Genomic DNA, 22,304 nt, shown 5'->3' on the forward strand with positions numbered 1-22,304 from the left:
ATGAAGTTGCTGCATTTACACATTAATTGACCATTAAACTCACCACAGATAGTTTAGTCTAGTAATTAATGGCATAAGTACCCTTTTAATAACGTGATAATTGTCAATGACTGCTAATCAGCATCTCGCCCAGAAAATGAACAATTAAAAGTGTGGTGTCTCATTCTTTCATGTTGTGAATTGTTGGTAATTTAAAAAATGTCGAATTAAAAAAACATTTTCTTACTTTTTCTATCTGTCTCTTTTTTCTCTCTCTTAATCCAATCTTTCTTTCCCTCTATATTTCTCTTTCTGTACCTGATTTTGTAAAGTCCTTACTCTACGGTATGAAACCACACGAGGCACATTCTGGGGATAAGATCACTCTGTGACCTGAACTCTTTATTCACAGGACTCCAAAGACTGTGACCCTGCGTGGGACCTCCCTTTTTATACCTGAGTGATCAGGTTAGGAGTGTCTCCCACAAGTTCACCCCTTGTGGTCAAGGTGTGCATCTCAGTTGAGTGTATACAGTAATACAGTGGTGTTACATTGTGGTTACAGACATGACAGATTTGGCATTGAATTCACCCAATCTAATACATTCTTCGTCTCCATTGTTCATCTGTTTATTTTTCAATCCTTTAATCTCAATAGTTAAGGAGTTTGTCCCATTGTTCACCAAGGTCCCCAATGCCCTGCTGCCCTCATTTCTCTATTATCAACTCACACTTCCAGCAACTTTGTGGGCAAAAAAAAATTAGAACCTAAATGTGCACAAACAAATCTAACTAACAGGACATGTCATGAGATGCCCCGTTTCAGAAAAATCTGAGCCATTAATGACACCTGGATGGATGGACTGTAGACTGACTGGTAATGGTTGACATGTTAATGTTATGTGATCTAAAACTCACTTTCTGAACTGTTCTTTTCAGGCTGGTGAATGAAATGCAACAACGAGAGGAAGCTGAAAACACCTTGTCAGATTTCAGAGAGGTAAGAACTGTGAGGAATTGGCAAATATCATATTGTTATTAAATAAATCAATTGTTAAAATTACCAATTTGCTGAATTTCCTCATCAGATCTTTGTTAGTGTACTGGTTAATGTGTTTGCATTAATATCTGGCCTGTGCTATTTTAACAGTCATTAAAGTAAATAGGTTACTAATAGCATAAAGATTTAACACAAACACATCAGAAAGTGCTGACAAAATACTGCACAAATGAAGTGTCCAATGATTCAAACTGCATATAGGGATACATTCTGTGTGCCTTCCTGGAGAACAGGTGTGCTATGAGTGGAAAGGGAATGCAGAATTGGGAGAACATATCATTCAGTTTCTACTGGGTTGCTATTCTGCAATCTACTGCATTTTGTGTCAGAAAGTATTCTCGCCATTTTAGTGACTTGGCCTTTATAAAGACCAAGGTTTGATGCAAAATATGTAACTAAATACCTAGCAGAGTTCTATGGGATTCGTGCCAGGTTTGCTCTTTTTTCTCTTGAGTGCATATTTGGAATGGGTGCAAGGAAATCTCCATGGATGAAGGAGCTCATAAAGTGGTAGGTTTTGTATATTTGTTTACAATATTTATGACATGGTTTAGTCCAATGTTGTTTTATTAGATTGAGCAGCATTGATTGTGTATCCAGAGATGGTCCAGATAATTTAATCCTAGTTAAGCCAAATAGCTAAGTGCAGAAGTCTGATTAAAAGATGTAAAAGCTTGATAAAACATATACATCAACCAATCAAAAGACAGCTACACACCTGACTAAGAGAGAGAGCTACACACAGACCGAGAGACAGCTGCAGATTGACAGAGAGCAAGCTACACACCGACCACGAGCGAGAGAGAGAGAGAGAGAGAGAGCTACACACCAACTGAGAGAGAGAGCTACACACAGACCGAGAGAGAGAAAGAGAGAGCTACACACCAACTGAGAGAGAGACAGCTCCACACCAACTGAGAGAGAGAGCTATACACAGACCGAGAGAGAGAGAGAGAGCTACACACTGACCGAGAGAGAGGGACAGCTATATACTGACCTAGAGGGAGCTACACACCAACCGAGAGAGAGCTACACACCGACCGAGAGAGAGGGACAGCTATACACTGACCAAGAGAGAGGGATAGCTATATACTGACCGAGAGAGAGCTACACACTGACTGAGAGAGGGAACTACACACTGACCGAGAGAGAGCTACACACTGACCGAGAGGGAGCTACACACTGACCGAGAGAAGGAACTACACACTGACCGAGAGAGAGCTACACACTGACCGAGAGAGGGAGCTACACACTGACCGAGAGAGAGCTACACACTGACCGAGAGAGGGAACTACACACTGACCGAGAGAGAGCTACACACTGACCGAGAGAGGGAACTACACACTGACCGAGAGAGAGCTACACACTGATCGAGAGAGGGAGCTACACACTGACCGAGAGAGAGCTACACACTGATCGAGAGAGGGAGCTACACACTGACCGAGAGAGAGCTACACACTGATCGAGAGAGGGAGCTACACACTGACCGAGAGAGGGAACTACACACTGACCGAGAGAGAGCTACACACTGACCGAGAGAGGGAACTACACACTGACCGAGAGAGAGCTACACACTGACCGAGAGAGGGAACTACACACTGACCGAGAGAGAGCTACACACTGATCGAGAGAGGGAGCTACACACTGACCGAGAGAGAGCTACACACTGACCGAGAGAGGGAACTACACACTGACCGAGAGAGAGCTACACACTGATCGAGAGAGGAAACTACACACTGACCGAGAAGGAGCTACACACTGACGGAGAAAGCTCTACACACTGACCGAGAGAGACAGCTATACACCAATCGAGATCTATACACCGACCGAGGGAGAGCTACACACTGACTGAGAGAAGGAACTAGACAGTTATACACCGATCGAGATCTTTACACCAACCGAGGGAGGGATACACACTGACTGAGAGAGGGAACTGCACACTGATCGAGAGAGAGAGAAAGACATACTGACTGAGAGATACACACTGACTGAAAGTGTGAGCTACATACCGACTAAGGTGTCTTTACCCAGTGAACCTTCAGATAATCAGGGCAGACCAGGAATCTATGCCTTTACAGACTGAACCCTCAGAGGGAGATTCACTTAAAAAGCAACAACTGTTGTTGCATTTGTGGGCCTTGCTTTAATGGTTGGAGCGGTAATTCAAGGCCGACAGTTGGCTAATTAGATACTGTAACTTTTTATTGTAACATTAAGACACTGTGCACTGATTGTAACAACGTTTTGATCCATTTGATAAAGGGCACCTGGGATAAGGAAGAAAGTCTTCTGTTTCTGGCCAGGACATATCTCCTCTAATCTCCCTCATGTTGATGTAACCTGAATTCCCGATGTGTTCATTTGCACATGCATTTTGGCTCCTGCATTGGACTCGAACCCATTACTTATTATCCGCCTCTTCAGCCGTTCTCTCCTTCCTCGTTTTGTCATCTAATCTTTTCTTTCCTCTTGGGTGCTTTGCCTCACCCATCCCTACCCAAAACTACTCCTCTGCCGTCCTACGCTCCTGCTGCCATTCCAGGCTTGAATCCCCCTTGGATAAGCTCACAATGAACCTTTGTGCATCTTTCAGCATTCTCCGAAGGACCCAAAGAGGCACCCATCATTATCTCCTTACATGCAGCACCCCAAGTGCCCCATCCTCCTCTCTTGTCGTCTGACCCACCCAGCGTGCCCGCCTCAGGATTAAATTGGCCGTCTTCATGTTGGCGAGCTGGATGAGTCTGATGCTGGCCCCTCTAGCCCCAACGCTTAACACTTACCCCATTTTAAAATCAAGGCTTATAATTGAACCCATCTGATCAGCTGCTTCTACCATAACACCCACTTCTCCTTACCTTGAAGTCAATGGAAATAAAAATTGGGAGAGATGTAAAACAGGCTCCTGATTCACTATCACCTATGTTACATAGTCACACTAAGTCAAAATTATTCCAATTGAGTAGTAAGTGCAACCTAGAAGATTAAGAAGGAAACTATATGACAAGCTTTCTGATACTGTTGACAAACATCTTTGTCGTGAAATATGGTTGCACATCCTTCTTGATTTTCTCTCCACACCCATGATGTCATACTTTCTTCTTCTGTAAATTTCATTACATGTGCATAACTGAACAGAGACATTTTCTAAATAAATATATGTATGTGTGTGTGTGTGTGTGTGTGTGAGGGGGAGGGTGGTGGGACTGCTGCAAAGGTATTGCTTAAATTGCATGTCATTTGAACTTCATTTGTTTTTCTTTCTTTTTTATACTTTTCATCTTATTTTGTATCTCCCTGGTTCAAGCCATCTCCACAAATAGTGTGAATGGGCCAGTGGTGTCACTTGGTCATGTTGAGGGATTTGGGATGAGGCAACTTCCCCACAGGGAAAGTGGTCCAACCGTGGCTAACAAGAGAAGTTAAAGATAGTATTAGATCAATGGAAGAGGCTTATAATGTTTCCAAAAAGAGCAGTAAGTATGAGGATTGAGAGGATTTTAGAATTCAGCAAAGGTGGACCAAGAAATTGATCAAAAAAAGGAAAATAGAATGAGAGTAAACTATCGAGAAACATAAAAACAGACTGTAAAGCTCCTACAGGTATGTAAAAAGGAAAAGATTAGTGAAAGTAATCATGGGTCCCTTACAGGCTGAGACAGGAGAAATGATAATGGGAAATAAGGAAATGACAGAGAAATTAAACAAATACTTTGTGTCTGTCTTCACGGAAGAAGACTTAAAAAAACCTCCCGGACATATTGGAGAACCAAGGGTCTAGCGAGAATGAGGAACTGAAAGAATTAATATTAGTTAAAAAATTGTACTGGAGAAATTAATGGAACTGAAAGCCGATAAATCCCCTGGGTTTTGAAAGAGGTTGCTGTAGAGATAGTGGATGCATTCGTTGCCACCTTCCAAAATTCCATAGATTCTAGAATGGTTCTCACAGATTGGAAGGTAGCAAATGTAACCCCACTATTTAAGAAGGGAGGGAGAGAGAAGACTGAAAACTACAGACCAGTTAGCCTGACATCAGTAGTAGGGAAAATGCTAGAATCTCTTTATTAAGAACGTGGTAACAGGGCACTTAGAAAATAATAATAGAATTGGGCAGAGTCAACACGGATTTATGAAAGGGAAATCATGTTTGACGAATCTGCTTTTTGAGGTTGTAACTAGCGAATAGATAAGGAGGAACCAGTGGATGTGGTGTATTTAGATTTTCAGAAGGTATTCGATAAGTAGCCACATAAGAGGTTATTAAATAAAATTAATGTTCATGGGATTGGGGGTAATCTACTAGCATGGATTGCGGATTGGTTAACGGACAGAAAACAGAGAGTAGGAATAAGGGTTGGCAGATTGGAACTAGCGGGGTACCGCAAGGATCAGTTCTTGGGCCTCATCTATTCACAATCTATATCAATGATTTGGACTAGGGGACCAAATGTAATGTATCCAATGTTGTTGATGATACAAAGCTAGGTGAGAATGCAAGTGGTGAGGAGAATGCAAAGAGGCTTCAAAGGGATATAGACAGGCTAAGTGAGTGGGCAAGAACATGGCAAACGGAATATAACGTGGAGAAATGTGAAGCTATCCTTAATTACTCCTTCCAGGTGAAACAGTGATTTACTTGTACTTCTTTCAATTTAGTATGTTATATTCTCTGCTCATTATGTGGTCTCCTCTACATTGGGAAGATCAAGCGTAGATTGGGTGACCACTTTGCTGAACACCTCTGTTCAGTCGGTTAGTGTGACCCTGAGCTTCCAGTTGCCTGTCACTTTAATTCTCCACTTCACTCCCACTTTGATATCTCCATCCTCAGACTCCTACACTGTCCAATGAAGCTCACCGCAAGATCGAGGAACAGCACGTCATCTTTCGTTTAGGTGCTTTACAGCCTTCTGGACTCAACATCGAGTTCAACAATTTCAGAGCATAACCTCTGGCCATCTTCAGCTCCCTTTCCCTCCCCCCTCCCCACCCGCCATCATATGTTTTTTTCTTTTTTCTCCCCTTTTTTTTCTCTTTGTCTATAATAGCAGCTGGTTATTATTATGCCATTCACACACTATCCAGATTAACCCGTTTCTAACTTCTGTCATTACCATTTCAATTCGGCCGATCATCCCTTTTGTCTCTCTAATCTCTCCTGCCTTCCATCTATCACAGACCTTCCCTTTAATTCTTTCTTCCCCTCCCCCTTTCAGTGCTTAAGAATTATTTTTTTTTGAACATTCGATAGTTTTGACGAAGGGTCATCGACCCAAAACGTTAACTCTGTTTTTCTCTCCACAGATGTTGCCTGATCCGTTGCGATTTCCAGCATTCTCTGTTTTTATTTCAGGTTCCAGCATCTGCAGTACTTTGCTTTTGTGAAGTTATCCACCTTGATAGGAAAATAGAAAAGTAGAGCATTTTTTAAATGGCGAGAGATTGGGAAATGTTGCTGTTCAGAGGGACCTGGGTGTCCTTGTCCACGAATGACTGAAAGTTAACATATAGGTACAGCAAGCAATTAAGATAATGGCCTTTATTACAAAAGGATTTGAGTATAAGAGTAAAGATGTTTTTCTGCAATTATATAGGGCCCTGGTGAGACCACACCTGGGGCCGGAGTTTCGGCAGGTTTGCAACTAGATTTTCGTGTGATTTGACCCTCCGCAGCGAAAACCCGGTTGCAAAGCCCGGGCGGGATCCTCGAGTACCTGTTTGCGGCGGCGCTTCCAAGTACTGCCGGGAAGAGGTGTGCGATGTGCAACGACGCGGATTGCTTTTGCGTCGTACCTTTGGCACTCTCCCGACCCGTGTGCACCCAGAATAGCAACAGGTCAAATCTGTCAGTGCAGCCCTGCAGCAGGGCTTAAGATAAAAACTTGCAAAAAAGGTAAGTTAAAGTTTTTATTTTTTAATTTTTTTCAGCGATTCGATCTTGTAAATTTTTTTGGAATGTTTTTGGAATGTTTTATTCTACCGCCTCTCAAGGCCTCTCTCGCGGCGCTCCCAGCCCCGGCGTAAACATTAATTTTGACATATCATTACCATTTTTGCCGAAAAACTCCGAAAGCCAAAAATCTGGCCCATGTATTGTATACAGTTTTGGTCTCCTTACCTAAGAAAGGATATACTTTCCATAGAGGGAGTGCAACAAAGGTTCACCAGACTGATTCATAGGATGGGGGGATTGTCCTGTGAGGAGAGATTAAGCAGACTAGGCCTACATTCATTAGAGTTTAGAAGAATGTGAGATGATCTCATTGAAACATACAAATTTCTTACAGGGCTTGACAGGGTAGATGCAAGGAGGATATTTCCTATGGCTGAGGAGTCTAGAACCAGCGGTCAGTCTCAGAATAAGGGGTCGGCCATTTAGGACTGAAATGAGGAGAAATTTCTTCACTCAGATGGTGTTGAATCTTTGGAATTCTCTACCCAAAGGGCTGTGGAGGCTCAGTCGTTAAGTAAATTCAAAACAGAGATCGATAGCTTTTTGGATATTAACGGAATCAAGGGATATGGGGATAGTGCAGGCAAGTGGAGTTGAGGTAGAAGATCGGCCATGAGTTCATTGAATGGCGGACCAGGCTCGAGAGGCTGAATGCCCTCCTACTCCTACTTCTTATTTTCTTATTTTCGTATGTGGCCTCTCTGAAGTTACTTTGCCCAACCTCAGGGAAGCGGCAATGGGGTTTGGAGTTCCTGTACTTGCTTTCCTTAATAGCACTGCAACTAAATTTGTAAAGATTTTACTTGACTCTTTTTTTAAATTACTCTTTATACAAACCTTTGCCCAACAGGATGTGGACAATGCGACTCTAGCATGTGTAGATCTGCAACGTAAACTCGATGCATTACAGGATGAAATTACCTTCCTAAAGAAATTTCACGCAGAAGTAAGGACATATTATCATTTAAAATTTCAACAATTAATATATTTATAATATTTATTTAAATACATTTTTAGCAGTCATTAGAAACTGGTAGTCAAGGCTGTGTGGTGGATGAGGAAATTATCCTCTGGTCTTGAGTTTGAAACCTGCTTGTATTTTAATTGTACCATGGAGTTACTTCTATTGGTTCTGTAATATGGATTTGTTCTCTTGCTGCTGAATCTAGACTGTTTCTACTGTGTAGTGGATTCAACAATGAGTTCGTCACGTACATAGTTACTGCAAAGTTGCAAATCTTGAATCAAATCGTACATGTGTGAACCTTATATATGCCTCGTTTGTGCATGTCTGGCTAGTGCCTTCAATGTTGCTGGGAGAAGGACTATACAGGGGAGAAATGCCAAAGACCAATTGATGTCTTGTTCAAACAAGCTGAGCGGTTAGCCCACTCAGTCAACAATGCATTTTCAACAATGTCTTTCAGCCAGCTACATGCAGACCTAAAATGGCATACTCGCCCTTGATGCTGCCAGCAGTATCTGCTGTGTATGTTTTACTGCACTGGCACGCGGCAGTTGGGGGCACTCGGTAAAACCCCCTCTCCATTGGAATGTTGTTACCTCCAACAGTATTGATGTCATTATGTTTATTTTACAGAGATGCCTCTGACAATATGATTGATGGTGATGGTAACCTTGTAAAGTAGATGGGCAACACACTGATGGAAAGCACATCTACTCTATTTTCAGGTTGCGAGGGCTGTAAGTGGCATACATTTGAGCAGACAATTTAGTTCCCATTTGGAATTAATATGTAGCACAAAATTGCCCAAAGTACAACTCCAACTGGTACTAAATTGTCAGTTTCATTCAACAAAATGGCAGGTGTGGGAAAAGTAAATACTGCACTGGGCTTTATCTCGGGGCTGGGATTAAAATGCTTTTTGAAGCACTGTAAAAATAGTTTTATCCTGCATTTACATAAGAAGATAAGAAATAGAAGCAGGAGTAGGCCATTTGGCCCCTTGATCTGATCTGATCATGGGCCCAGCTCCACTTCCCTGCCCGCTCCCTATAACCCTTTATTCCCTTATCGCTCAAAAATCTGTCTATCTCCGCCTTAAATATATTCAATGACCCACCCTCCACAGCTCTCGGGGGCAGAGAATTCCACAGATTTACAACCCTCTTAGAGATGAAATTCCTCCTCATCTCAGTTTTAAATGGGCAACCCCTTATTCTAAAACTATGCCCCCTAGTTCTAGATTCCCCCATGAGTGGAAACATCCTCTCTGCGTCTACCTTGTCGAGCCCCCATTATCTTATATGTCTCAATAAGATCACCTCTTATTCTTCTGAACTTCAATGAGTACAGGTCCAAGCTGCTCAACCTTTCTTCATAAGTCAACTCTTCATCTCAGGAATCAGCCTAGTGAACTTTCTCTGAACTGCCTCCTTAAATAAGGAAACCAAAACTGTACATAGTACTCTAGGTGTGGCCTCACCAATACCCTGTACAGTTGTAGCAGGACTTCACTGCTTTTATACTCCATCCCAATTGCAATAAAGGCCAACATTCTATTTGCCTTCCTGCTTACTTGATGTACCTGCATACTAACTTTTTGTGTTTCATGTACAAGGATCCCCAGGACCCTCAGTACTGTAGCATTTTGTAACTTTTCTCTATTTAAATAATAATTTTTTTTTCTGCCAAAGTGGATAACCTCGCAACTTTCCCACATTATACTCCATCTACCAAATGTTTGCCAACTCACTATATCCCTTTGCAGATTTTTTTGTGTCCTCCTCACAACTTGCTTTCCCACCCATCTTTGCATCATCAGCAATCTTGGAAACTTGGCTACGTTACACTCAGTCCCTTCATCCAAATCATTAATATAGATTGTAAATAGTTGAGGTCCCAACACTGATCCCTATGGCACCCCACTAATTACTGTTTGCCAACCGGAAAATGACCCATTTATCCTGACTCTCTGTTTTCTGTTTGTTAGCCAATCCTCTATCCATGCTAATATATTATCCCCAACCCCTGAACTTTCATCTTGTGCAGTAACTTTTATGTGGCACCTATCGAATGCCTTCTGGAAATCCAAAAACACCACATCCACTGGTCCCCCCTTATCCACCCTGCTCGTTACATCCTCAAAGAACTCTAGCAAATTTGTCAAACATGATTATCCTTTCATAGCGCCAAAATTTGGCCCTCCGGTTTTTTCGGCGCACTTACCTGAGGTGCGCCGACTTTCTGCTCCCAAAACCACGCCGAAAATGTAGCTCCGTATTCTCCCCGCTCTGTGGCCTCTCCCATGGCTAGGCTTCGTGTGGTCTGTCCATTAGGGGGCGGAGCTAGGGCCCTGCACGAAAAACAGTGCTGCAGTTCAACACATACGCACTGGAGGTTTTGTGCATGCGCAGTAGCTTCTGCCCCCAGCCAGAGGTTCCTCAGAGAAGTCCTCGGAGAAGTCCCTTGGAGAAGTCCTTGGAGAAGTCCCTCGGAGAAGTCCAGTTCTTGGAGAGGTTCCTCAGAGAAGTCCAGTCCTCAGAGAAGTCCCTTGGAGAAGTCCCTCAGAGAGGTCCCTCAGAGAAGTCCCTCGTAGAAGTCCTTGCAGAAGTCCCTCGGAGAAGTCCAGTCCTCAGAGAAGTCCCACGGAGAAGTACCTCGGAGAAGTCCCTTGGAGAAGTACCTCGGAGAAGTCCCTTGGAGAAGTACCTCGGAGAAGTCCTCGGAGAAGTCCCTCGAAGAAGTCCTCGGAGAAGTCCCTCGGAGAAGTCCAGTCCTCGGAGAAGTCCCTCGGAATAGTCCCTCAGACAAGTCCCTCAGAGAAGTGCAGTGAAGTTCCTCAGAGAAGTGAAGTGAAGTCCCTCGGAGAGAGAGTCGGTGCATTCTCCCGCCCCTATCCCCGGCCGAGTGGCCTCCTGCACTGGCCGGCCCGGCCCACTGACTTCTCTGGCCAGGTAAGACCTGAGTTTTATTTTTTATTTATTGATGGTTGTGCTTTGTTTTGATTGTGAGGTGGGGGGGGGGGCGGAGGAGGAGAGTTTTGATATGAAGGTAGGACTTAAGTTATATTTTTTATTTTTTATTTATTTATTCTTTATTGATTATTGATGGTTTTTATGCTTCTTGAATGTTGTTTTGAAGGTGTTTAGTGCTTTCCAAGGTCCTCTGTGCTTCCCTTGCCCCCCCGCCCCCCATCTCTGGCTACCTGCGCTGATTTCTTAAACTCTCTGCAAGGGTTTTCTGTGCGGCCACAAGTGGCCACATACGTTGGCCTAAGTTAGTTTGGAACAACTATTAGCCGTCTAAACTGGCTTGAATGGCCAAAACAGGCATAGGTGGCTGGTAACACCCACTTTTGAAAAAAAAACGAAACAAAAAAAATCCGAACTAATCTACTTACACTGGCGCAATTTAAATCTGCAGAATGGGGATTTTTAAGATACTCCAGAAAAATCAAATTGCTCCAAAAAAAAAACGGAGCAACCCCTGGGCAAATTTGGTTCCATAAAACCATGCTGACTCTGCTTGACTAAATTATGCTTTTCTCAAACTGTATGTCACCTGTTTGATGCCAAAAATGAATGAGAAAATAAACATTTTTTTCCATTCAAGACCGGTAACACTTAACTTCATAAGTGCAACATTTTACAAAAAGAAAACATTAAATCTAAGAATTTGAATAAATGATGACTTGAAGTTATATTATTTCTTCAGGAGATTCATGACCTGCAGGTTCAAGGCCAAGATCAATTTGTCAAGATTGAAATGGATACGGCTGGACCTGATCTTTCTTCAACGCTACACGAAGCTCGTTCTCAGTTTGATAAACTGACTGTTAAGAACATTTGTGAAATTGAGGAATGGTACAAGTCAAAGGTACATTTTCTGATATTTATTTATTTATTGCTTAGTATTCTAACCTCGTTTAAATTGCCGCATTTGGAATATTGTGCGTGAGGAAATATTCTTGGAGTGGAGATTTTCAGAGAAATGTAACATTCTGGGACTTAGGGGCCGAAATTGGTGAAAGTGCCACCTACATCCGCCGAGGTTCTGACGGAAATAATGTTTTTTTTTTAAGAGATTCCTGTGGTACCACCCATCTGCCGCCCACTTGCTGTCCGGCGGGAGATTGGTCGCAGAGGTTCTGCTGGAGCGACATGCTGTTGCCTGCCCATGCCGGAGGCGGGAAATCCGGCATTTTCCTCAGGCGCGATCCACTAAGATCACCCTGCTGCCCGCCAGAAGGACCGCCGGCAAAAAGCTGGTCTGAGCTGGCTGTGAGTCGGGTGGCAGGGAGAATCGCTGAGAGTGCTGCAGCGCTCCACATCTCGGGTATCGTGCAGATGCTGCAGCATCATCAGTGGCTCTGAAATCTTGATGGGATGGACCTTAACCCGCACACAAACAGTTGAGAAATGTAAATCCATATGACTCTGTTGAAGGGAAGGTGTGGGAAAGGAAGCACCAATAAGTATCGAGAGATGTTAAAGGCTCAATGGTGCCCTACAAGAGTGTTGACACCATTTCAGGCGGACCATATTTAGTGACAGATTGTGACTGCGCAGATGGTATCTTATGTTAGAGTGAATAAGAGACCGTTAGAAGATGTAAAACTATGGCAGCACACTGCAAGCGATAGTGAGAACAACATGACATGAGGTATGGAAGATGGAAAAATACATATAATGGATTGCAATGTCACTGATGACCATGTCATCTCAGGGGTGGCACTCCGCAATGAATGTCGTAATAAAAAGTGGGTTGAAGTGCAAGCCTTAATGTGTGCCCTGCAAGTAGTTCAACTGATTGGCATTGAATGGCAGCCTTCCAGCATTGTTAACCCTCACTTGTCGTTTCGCTATGGCCTGATGACAGGTCCCATTATACAGTCCAGTCATATGTGTAGGGCAAGATATTCCTCTTAGAGCAGAACATCTGAGGGAGAGCTGTGTTTTTCTCAGAAGGCACCACACATTATGTAAAAATGAGACACTGACCAAGAGAGGGTGAACAATGTGATTGTATTGAAAATCCCAGCAGACCAAAAGTGACATAACATAATAACATGAAGAACATTTGCACCACCAACACTCACCCCTCTACCCGCTACCACCACCTCTCTCTCCCCCACTCAATTATCCTCTTCTTCGCCCCGCCTTCAACACAGCGTGCCACACCCCTGCCCCTCACTGACTCTGCTTGAGCAGGTTGTGCAGGAGGGCAGCTGGATCTCTGCTGACGAGTCCGTCTTGGCGAGAAGGTAGGGGGCGTGATTGAAGATGCCGGCATGTCCAGCTCCTCGGGATCCGCCTACCTTGAGGATGTGGGCTCGGGGGCTTGCACGACCTGGCCAGAAGCCATTGCTTGCCTCATCGCCTCAACAGAATCGCTGGTGCGCTCCAGCGCACTAATGAGCCGCTCCATGCTGTCAGTATGCTGCTAAGCAAAGGTTTCGATGTTGGCAGCTACCCCAGCCATGGTCTGCAGAAGGTCGTGACCTATCTCCACGCTCGTCCTCGATAGCTGCATCATCTCGTGAATAGTTGCGAGCCGTCCTGCATCCTCAGGTGATTGTTGGGTGTTCACGCACCTTGGCTGATTTAGAGCCATGGCCTCTGTGCCTGTCAACACTTGTTTCTGGTTCTTCCGGTTGGAAGCCCATGAATTCAAACCCCACGCTGAGGATCTCTGGACAGATGGTACACATGTCATGGGGCTGCTGTCCTCCTCTTCCAGCTCCTCTACCTCAATTGGCCCTTCTCCCTCATCTCGCTCCTATTCTTCCGGACTCTGGGTGGTGGAGTTGGGTGTGGTGGGTTTGGGTGATCGTGGGGAGGGGTGGAGGAAGGAGCCACTGTCTTGGGCTGGTGACACTGTTGGGGTGGGAGACATTGGGGCCACACTCCTCCTTTGTGTGCCAGAGGTGGATGGTGTGTATTGGTTGTTGCTGTCCGGATCACCATCTGCAAGTAGAGGCCAACATTTCAGCTTGGAGGTGGGGTGGGATTGGTGACACTGACATGTAAGGCGTCCCATCTCACATTGTGCCATCAAGGAGTTCCATCGCTACATGGGCACACCAATAATGGCCAAAAAAATGTGCGAGAAATCCCATTTGACTTAACATTGCATGAGCTTTCATGCCATCAGCATTACGCACAGCGGAAATTAGTATAAACTTACCATGCTCTAACATGGGATCTGCATCACCCTTTGTGGTTGCATGATGGTGGTCATCCACCAATGCAAAGGCACACTCCTCCAGGCTGCTCAACTCTATCAGCTCTGCTAGGCCCCCTCCCGTGGCACTCAGGCTTGCTGCTTTGGATGTATTTTTCTTCTGCAGAAAGAAAAGTGCCAGCCTTGACCCCTTTTGCTCATGCAGCACACACACACACAAACACACACAGACACATCTGGCACAGAGCCTTTTGGTGTTCTATGGGAGGCCTCCAATAAATGGTTACTCACTCTTGCTGACGCCACCACATTGTTCCAATGTTTCCTACATTGGTCTCCATCCTGCACAATGTTGCCCATTGAGGACACGGCCTCACCAATCTCACTCCAAATCTCTCTGTATTGTGGTGGTGGAGGCTTGCCACGACCATCCCGGGTGAGGTCTTTATACCTGCGCTCGACTTCTGATACAAGCCCCTCCAGTTCTTCATCATTAAACCAGGGAGCTCTGGCCTTGGTTTTAACAGTCTTCCCTGAAGCCTTTTGTCCACTCATTTTAATGCCTTTGATGGATGGCTGATGATAAATTTGGTCCTTTCTATTTCCAACACACTCCCCTCTCCAACTGGCAGTGGAAAGGGAGTGAGCAAAATTTAAATGCATGCGCAGATATTCCAGCAGGCCCAATCGCGGCAAATCTGATGTCAGCTGCTTAATAAAACTACAAAAAAAAACAAGTCTCGCGCATGCACGGTGCACGGCCTCTGAATTTTTCTGATTTGTGAGGCCTGCACCTGTCGCCCACTGCTGCCTCCGCCCGCTGACACCCGCCAACCCCCGCTGCCTGCTGCTGCCATTGACACAACCGCGATAAATTCGCTCCCGCCTGGCCCCAGTGGCAGCGGGCCTCAAAAAGGTAGGTGCCGCCCGGGGACCACCGAAAAATGGACGGGCCTTACAGTCACCAATTTCGGGGCCTTAAATTCTAAGGTAGGAAGGAAGGCTCATAGAATTGAATTTGTTTTTACTAAAGACCTTTGAGAGGAGAAATGATCAAGGATTTAAAATGCTGCAAGGAATGGATAATGTAGATCCAAGAAAATAGTGTACATACCAGGAGACACAAGTTGGTAAGGAAGTCAGGAAGAATTTTTTTAATACAAAGCATTGTGGAATAACTTGTCAAAGAAGACCATTAAAGAAAACTGCATGAATGTGTTCAAGGGTCAACCAAATGTGTTTCTAGAGTGAGGAGGGACTGAAGTGTGTTGTCATAAGGTAGGAAAGTGAGGGAGAGCTCAATCAAAAAAGAAAAGTCCTGTTGGGCCCAATTCCCTTTTCTTAATTATTCCTAACATTTCTTTGTTCTAAGCAGGTTATTTAATTTGGATTGTGAGCAGTACTAGAGGATACAAGTGAAAATGATCGAACCTCAAGCAATACTTGAGATTAGAAGAATTTCCCCCTCCCAACCCACACAGATATATGTGGAATAAATTGTCAACTGAAGCAATTATTGCTGCATCCATTAGCATCTTTAAGAAAAACTGGGCAAATATCTGGTTAAGAATGGGATTAAAAAGAAAAAGAAAGACTTACATTTAATAGCGCCTTTCATGACCACCGGGTGGGTGTCTCAAAGCACTTTACAGCTAATGAAGTATGTGTGCTACCCACTTTTTTTTTGATAGTCCAGATATGGTTACCATGGTGATATTATCGTAATAATATTTCATATCAATCTGCTCTTTATCAATGAATTCCAAATCACAAAAAAATTTCCCATTCATTCCTGACCAACCCATCTTACTCTACATCAAACTTAAGCTGGCTGAGCACTGCCTATTTGTTCTGGAATGTTACAGCCAGAGAGTCTTAGGTTCAATACTCAGCCTGCAATAGGTAAGCACATTTCAGCAGGGGCGGCTACACTTGACCTCAGTGTCCTGAACTAAATGGGGGGGTGGGGGTGGGGGTGGGGGGGCGGGGAATCGGCCAGGCTTCCTGTTCCTGATTGCTATCCATTAATCCTTGCTGGAATGTGTGTGTCTGTGTGTGTGCACTTCAGATGAGGACAGAATGGAGTTGGCTACAATGACACTGCAGTTGCATATCTGACACTCGGATGAATTTCCACTGAGGTTCTCCTGCTCGCCCGTTTCAATTTTGGTGGTAGAGCCTTGGAAATTCCACTCGGGGGAGGAGTTGGTGCAACTGCATGCCAGTCTGGATCAACCACCTTCAGCAAATGAGAAAAGAAAATAAAGACTTGCATTTATATAGTGCCTTTCACGACCACCGGACATCACAAAGTGCTTTACAGCCAATGAAGTATAGTCACTGTTGTAATGTGAGAAATGCAGCAGCCAATTTGCACACAGCTAGCTCCCACAAACAGCAATGTGATAATGACCAGATAAACTGTTTTTGTTACGTTGATTGAGAGATAAATATTGGCCAGGACACTGGGGATAACTCCCCTGCTCACAAAATAGTGCCATGGGATCTTTTACATCCACCTGAGAGCGCATATAGGGCCTGAGTTTAATGTCTCATCCAAAAGATGGCACCTCCGCCAGTGCAGCACTGTACTGGAGTGTCAGCCTAGATTTTCATGCTCAAGTCCCTGTGGGACTATGAATCCACAACCTTCTGATTCAGAGGTGAGTGTGCTACCCACTGATCCACAGCTGACACTTAAGTGTTGTAGTGATAATTACAGATAGAGATGATTAAATTGTGTGGAACATGATGGCTACGATCTTGGAAGAATTATGTCATGGCGGACAACTACTCAAGGAAATACAGAAAGGTCACCGCTTTGATATTGTGTTAAGATGCACTTACTGAGATTGTGTATTTGAACAGGTTTCAGACCTTTCTCAAAATGTTACTCGTAACAATGAAGCTCTTCGCGTAGCAAAGCAAGAAGCAAATGATTACCGCAGGGAGGCTCAGACACTCAAGTGTGAAGTTGAAGCACTTAAAGGAACGGTAAGTTGCCCAAGTGTGAATAACTTGCGCAGTCAGATGTTGTATCTGTTATAAAGTGCCTTTGTCAAAAAAATACATTTTTGTATGCAGAGATATAATTGAATGTGTGCCAAGGGATTTACCATTATCATATTAATATGAAATGTAATTCATAATTTTGCATGATTATGGTATATTTTCTTTGGAATTATAGGGCTGTCCACCGTGCTAATAACATTAAAAAGAAGCAAAGTGCTGCTGCTTAGAAATGGCTGTCAGTCTTGGCTACTTCGGAAAACGGCAGGGAAAAATTCCAGCCTTATTTCTAAATGCATGCTCACTCATTTGATTGAACTTCATTTATATTACTTCAGCTGGAAATAGAATAGCAATACTCAAGATTGATGCTAAAACTGCTGCTTCAAAAAGAAGTACAGTTATGCTACAATCAAGCAACCAAGTGATTAATAACTTTCTGTTTGCATTTGATATTGTCCACTATCTTATCTGTACAATGAAAAGGTACTGCTTATTTGTGCAGAATTGATTTTTACCCTAGTTTTCCAACCTTTCCCTGTACTACACACCATCCCTGATGGGGAAACAACAAAAACAACAACTTGTATTTATATTGGCATTTAATATAGTAACACGGCCCAAGGTGCTTCATAGGAGCATTATAGCTTCACACGTAAGGAGATATTAGAACAGGCGACCAAAAGCTTGGCCAAAGAGATAGGTTTTAAGGAGCATCTTAAAGGAGGATAGAGAGGTAAAGAGGCAGAGAGGCTTAGGAAGGGAATTCCTTAGGGCCTGAGCAGTTGAAGGCACAGCCGCCAATGGTGGAGCGATTAAAATCGGAGATTCACAAGAAGCCAGAATTGGAGGAGCACAGAGATCTCGGAGGGTTGTAAGAGTGGAGGAGGTTACAGAGATAGGGAGAGTGAGGCCATGGAGGGATGCGAAAACAAGAATTTTAAAATTGAGGCGTTGCTTAACTGGGAACCAATGTAGGTCAGTGTGCACATGGGTGATGAGTGAACGGGACTTCAGAGACGGGCTGCAGAGTTTTGGCTGAGTTCAAGTTTATGTAGGGTGGAAGATGAGAGGCCGGTCAGGAGAGCCTTGGAATAGTCAAGCCGAGAGACATTCAGCAACAGATGAGCTGAGGCAGGGTAGAGTCGGGCAATGTTACGCAGGCGGATTTGTGGTCGGAAGCTCATCTCGGGGTCAAATATGACACCAAAGCTGTGAACAGTCTGGTTCAGCCTCAGACAGTTGCCAGGAGAGGGCTGGGGTTGGTGGCTAGAGAACGGAGTTTGTGGCCAGGACCGAAGACAATGGCTTCGATCTTCCGAATATTTCGTTGGAGGAAAGTTTTGCTTATTCAGTACTGGATTTCGGACAAGTAGCTTCACAAATCAGAGACAGTGGAGGGGTTGAGAAAGGTGGCAGTGAGGTAGAGCTCACGAAAGGTTCATTAATATCATTTAGGAAAGGAAATCTGCCATACTTACCTGGTCTGGTCTACATGTGACTCCAGACCCACAGCAATGTGGTTGACTCTTAACCGCCCTCTGGCCTAGCAAGCCACTCAGTTGTAAAAAAAAAACGCTATAAGAAACAATAAGAATAAAACTGGACGGACGACCTGGCATCAACCTCGGCACCAGCTATGGACATGGCAATGATAAAACCAGCCCAGTTGACCCTGCAAAGTTCTCCTCACCAACATCTGGGGACATGTGCCAAAACTGTCTGATTCTGCCTCTGTGAAGTGCTTTGGGATAGTTTTCTACATTAAACATGCTATATAAATGCACGTTGTTGTTGTTCATGGTCGCAATTCATTTTATGATCTTATGCTTCAACTTTGAAAAAAATATGGTAAACTCACATCAGTGAGATTACATTTATGGAAATGCTGATATAAGCAAAGTTCAGATATGATGAGGTTTTTATTACGACGTAACTATTTGTACTGTACTTTTTTTGACAGACAGGTGTCTATCAAGCCCCGCCCCCATGACTGTACTGCACTTTGTTTGACAGACATGCGACAAGCCGCGCCCCTGTCAAGCTCCACCCCTCCCCACCCCCGGCCCGAATCATTTCCTCCACGTGGTGCCAAGAAGCAGGACCTGAGGCTCCGACTCTCTCCCACCTCCCGGCTGGCCGGGGGCCGAGAGTGGCGGGCCTGGGGCCGAGAGCAATGGGCCTGGGGCTGAGAGCAATGGGCCTGGGGCTGAGAGCAATGGGCCTGGGGCTGAGAGCAATGGGCCTGGGGCTGAGAGCGGTGGCAGTGGCGAGCAGAGAAGCGGCAGGGAGCCGAGTGAGAGAACGGCTGGGAGAGAGAGAGAGAGAGAGAGAGAGAGACTGGGGGAGGCTGGGGGAGAGAGAGGCTGGGAGAACGAGAGAGGGAGAGAGACACACAGGTGGGGGGCGGCAGACACGAGTGGGGGGAAGACGGAACAAGGGACATTGTTGGAGTGGATGATATCCAGAATTTATGACACTGTCACTATTTAATTCATACCCAATAAACTTGTTAACAATCTGTGCACAATGCCTGCCCCATCTATGGTGGGGGGGGTCGGGGCGGGAAGGATGCAATTGCACTCGGGTGAGGCATTTTGGCTGGGGGAGAGATGTACTTTGGCTGGGGGAGGCATGCACTTGGACTGGGGTAAGGCACTTTGGCTGGGGAGACATGCACTTGGACTGGGGTAAGGCACTTTGGCTGGGGAGACATGCACTTGGACTGGGGTAAGGCACTTTGGCTGGCCTTTGTTCTCTTCTGGGGAGTTCTGTCCTCTGTCACTTCAGGAAGTCAAAGTGGATCGAGTTGCAATTTGCAAAGTCAGTGAGACCTTGGAATAGGCGGTTCCATTTACACATTCCTGTGAAACTTCAGGGTGTGGCTTATCCTCCAAGAGGGCCAATCATGGACAAAGGATGGAGCATGGCGGACATTTTGGCAGTACAAATAAGCACATAGAAAATAGGTGCAGGAGTAGGCCATTCGGCCCTTCGAGCCTGCACCGCTATTCAATGAGTTCATGGCTGAACATGCAACTTCAGTACCCCATTCCTGCTTTCTCGCCCTACCCCTTGATTCCCCTAGTAGTAAGGACTACATCTAACTCCTTTTTGAATATATTTAGTGAATTGACCTCAACAACTTTCTGTGGTAGAGAATTCCACAGGTTCACCACTCTCTGGGTGAAGCAGTTTCTCCTCATCTCAGTCCTAAATGGCTTACTCCTTATCCTTAGACTGTGACCCCTGGTTCTGGACTTCCCCAACATTGGGAACATTCTTCCTGCATCTAACCTGTCTAAACCCGTCAGAATTTTAAACACTTCTATGAGATCCCCTCTCATTCTTCTGAACTCCAGTGAATACAAGCCCAGTTGATCCAGTCTTTCTTGATATGTCAGTCCCGCCATCCCGGGAATCAGTCTGGTGAACCTTCGCTGCACTCCCTCAATAGCAAGAATGTCCTTCCTCAAGTTAGGAGACCAAAACTGTACACAATACTCCAGGTGTGGCCCCACCAAGGCCCTGTACAACTGTAGTAAGACCTCCCTGCCCCTGTACTCAATCCTCTCGCTATGAAGGCCAACATCCCATTTGCTTTCTTAACCGCCTGCTGTACCTGCATCAATGACTGATGTTCTATCCTTTTTATTAAGTCCCAGAAGTAATTATTTTTATGTGTAAGGAGTGTTGGCTATATTTCAGTGTGTTCCCACTACAATAAAATACCCAAACCTGGTTCTCTTGACTAGATTTTTGACCAGAATTTTATTCACGATAAATCAGGATTCCACTATATTTTTATTGATCACGAAGTATGATGTAATTTGTACCAGCATTTTCATTTCACCTAATGGGATAGTGTTGTGGATATGGAATTTGGGTGTGTGGTGGGGTTGTGGGGGGAGGGGGGGGTGGGGTTGTGGGGGGAGGGGGGGGTGGCGGGGGGAAGTTAAATGCCTATCTGAGTTCAGACTTTGGCAGCAATTAATATTGAACCGGCGACCATACAGTAGAAGGTCTGTGACAAAACAATAGGCACTGCATCCCATGTAATGAAAAATAACTCTTGCAAACTCACCTTCATGGATTCATAAAAAGGATAGTCCCTTCCCATAATGTACACATATGGCTAGAACACAATAGTGGTCACAGGGGAAATGGAAGAAAATAAATATCTATATGTTATCCTTGAAACAGAAAGACTTTCTTGAGCATCACAAGGTAGAAATGGAGGAGCTGTTCAACAAGGAAGCAGCCAAGTACCAGGAATCTGTCACTCGCCTTGAAAATGAAATCCAAAGTCTGAGTGATCAGATGAGTCATCGTTTGTATGAATATCAGGATCTTTTGAAAATTAAAATGGCTTTAGATGTTGAGATTGCAACATACAGGAAATTACTGGAGTCTGAGGAACACAGGTGAGATGTTTGTAATTTTCATATAATATTTGATTAATGTTTTTAAAAAGCATTTGACAATATAGGACTAATATATTAGCTCAGCAATCAATTAATGACCTGTTTGTGAGACAGAGCTCATTCGCATGGCTACTATGTATAAAAATTGCCATATGTAAACTAGGCTGAGCTTTCGACCACATATCCACAGCATAACTAAGACCGCCTATTTTCACCTCCATAACATCACCCGTCTCCGCCCTTGCCTCAGCTCATCTGCTGCTGAAGCCGTCATCCATATCTTTATTACGTCTAGACTTAAGTATTCCAACGCACTCCTGGCTGGCCTCCCACATTCTACCCTACATAAACTAGAGGTAATCCAAAACTCGGCTATTCATGTCCTATCTCACACCAAGTCCTGCTCACCCATCACCCCTGTGTTCGCTGACCTACATTGGCTTCTGGTTAAGCAATGCCTCGATTTCAAAATTCTCATCCTTATTTTCAAATCCCTCCATGGCCTCACCCCTCCCTATCTCTGTAATCTCCTCCAGCCCCACAACCCTCCTAAGATGTCTGCACTCCTCTAATTCTGCCCTCTTGAGCATCCCTGATTATAATCGCTCAACCATTCTGTTGCCTAGGCCCTAAGCTCTGGAACTCCCTGCCTAAACCTCTCCACCTCCCAGCCTCTCTTTCCTCCTTCAAGATGATCCTTAAAACATACTCTTTAACCAAGCTTTTGGT

At 44.5% G+C, this 22,304-nt stretch overlaps 1 protein-coding gene across 1 annotated transcript in view; it reads left to right on the forward strand.

Annotated features, from left to right (window-relative positions):
* Positions 1-22,304, forward strand: part of LOC139263972 (vimentin-like) — a 37,700-nt gene that overhangs the window by 10,043 nt on the left and 5,353 nt on the right. The window contains exons 2-6 of the mRNA XM_070880071.1: positions 919-979; positions 7,846-7,941; positions 11,674-11,835; positions 17,011-17,136; positions 21,355-21,575. Of these exons, the coding sequence (XP_070736172.1) occupies positions 919-979; positions 7,846-7,941; positions 11,674-11,835; positions 17,011-17,136; positions 21,355-21,575 (666 nt within the window). The remainder of the gene's footprint in view (positions 1-918; positions 980-7,845; positions 7,942-11,673; positions 11,836-17,010; positions 17,137-21,354; positions 21,576-22,304) is intronic.

The sequence above is a fragment of the Pristiophorus japonicus genome, chromosome 5, assembly GCF_044704955.1.
Source record: "Pristiophorus japonicus isolate sPriJap1 chromosome 5, sPriJap1.hap1, whole genome shotgun sequence".
Classification (NCBI taxonomy): Eukaryota; Metazoa; Chordata; class Chondrichthyes; family Pristiophoridae; genus Pristiophorus; species Pristiophorus japonicus.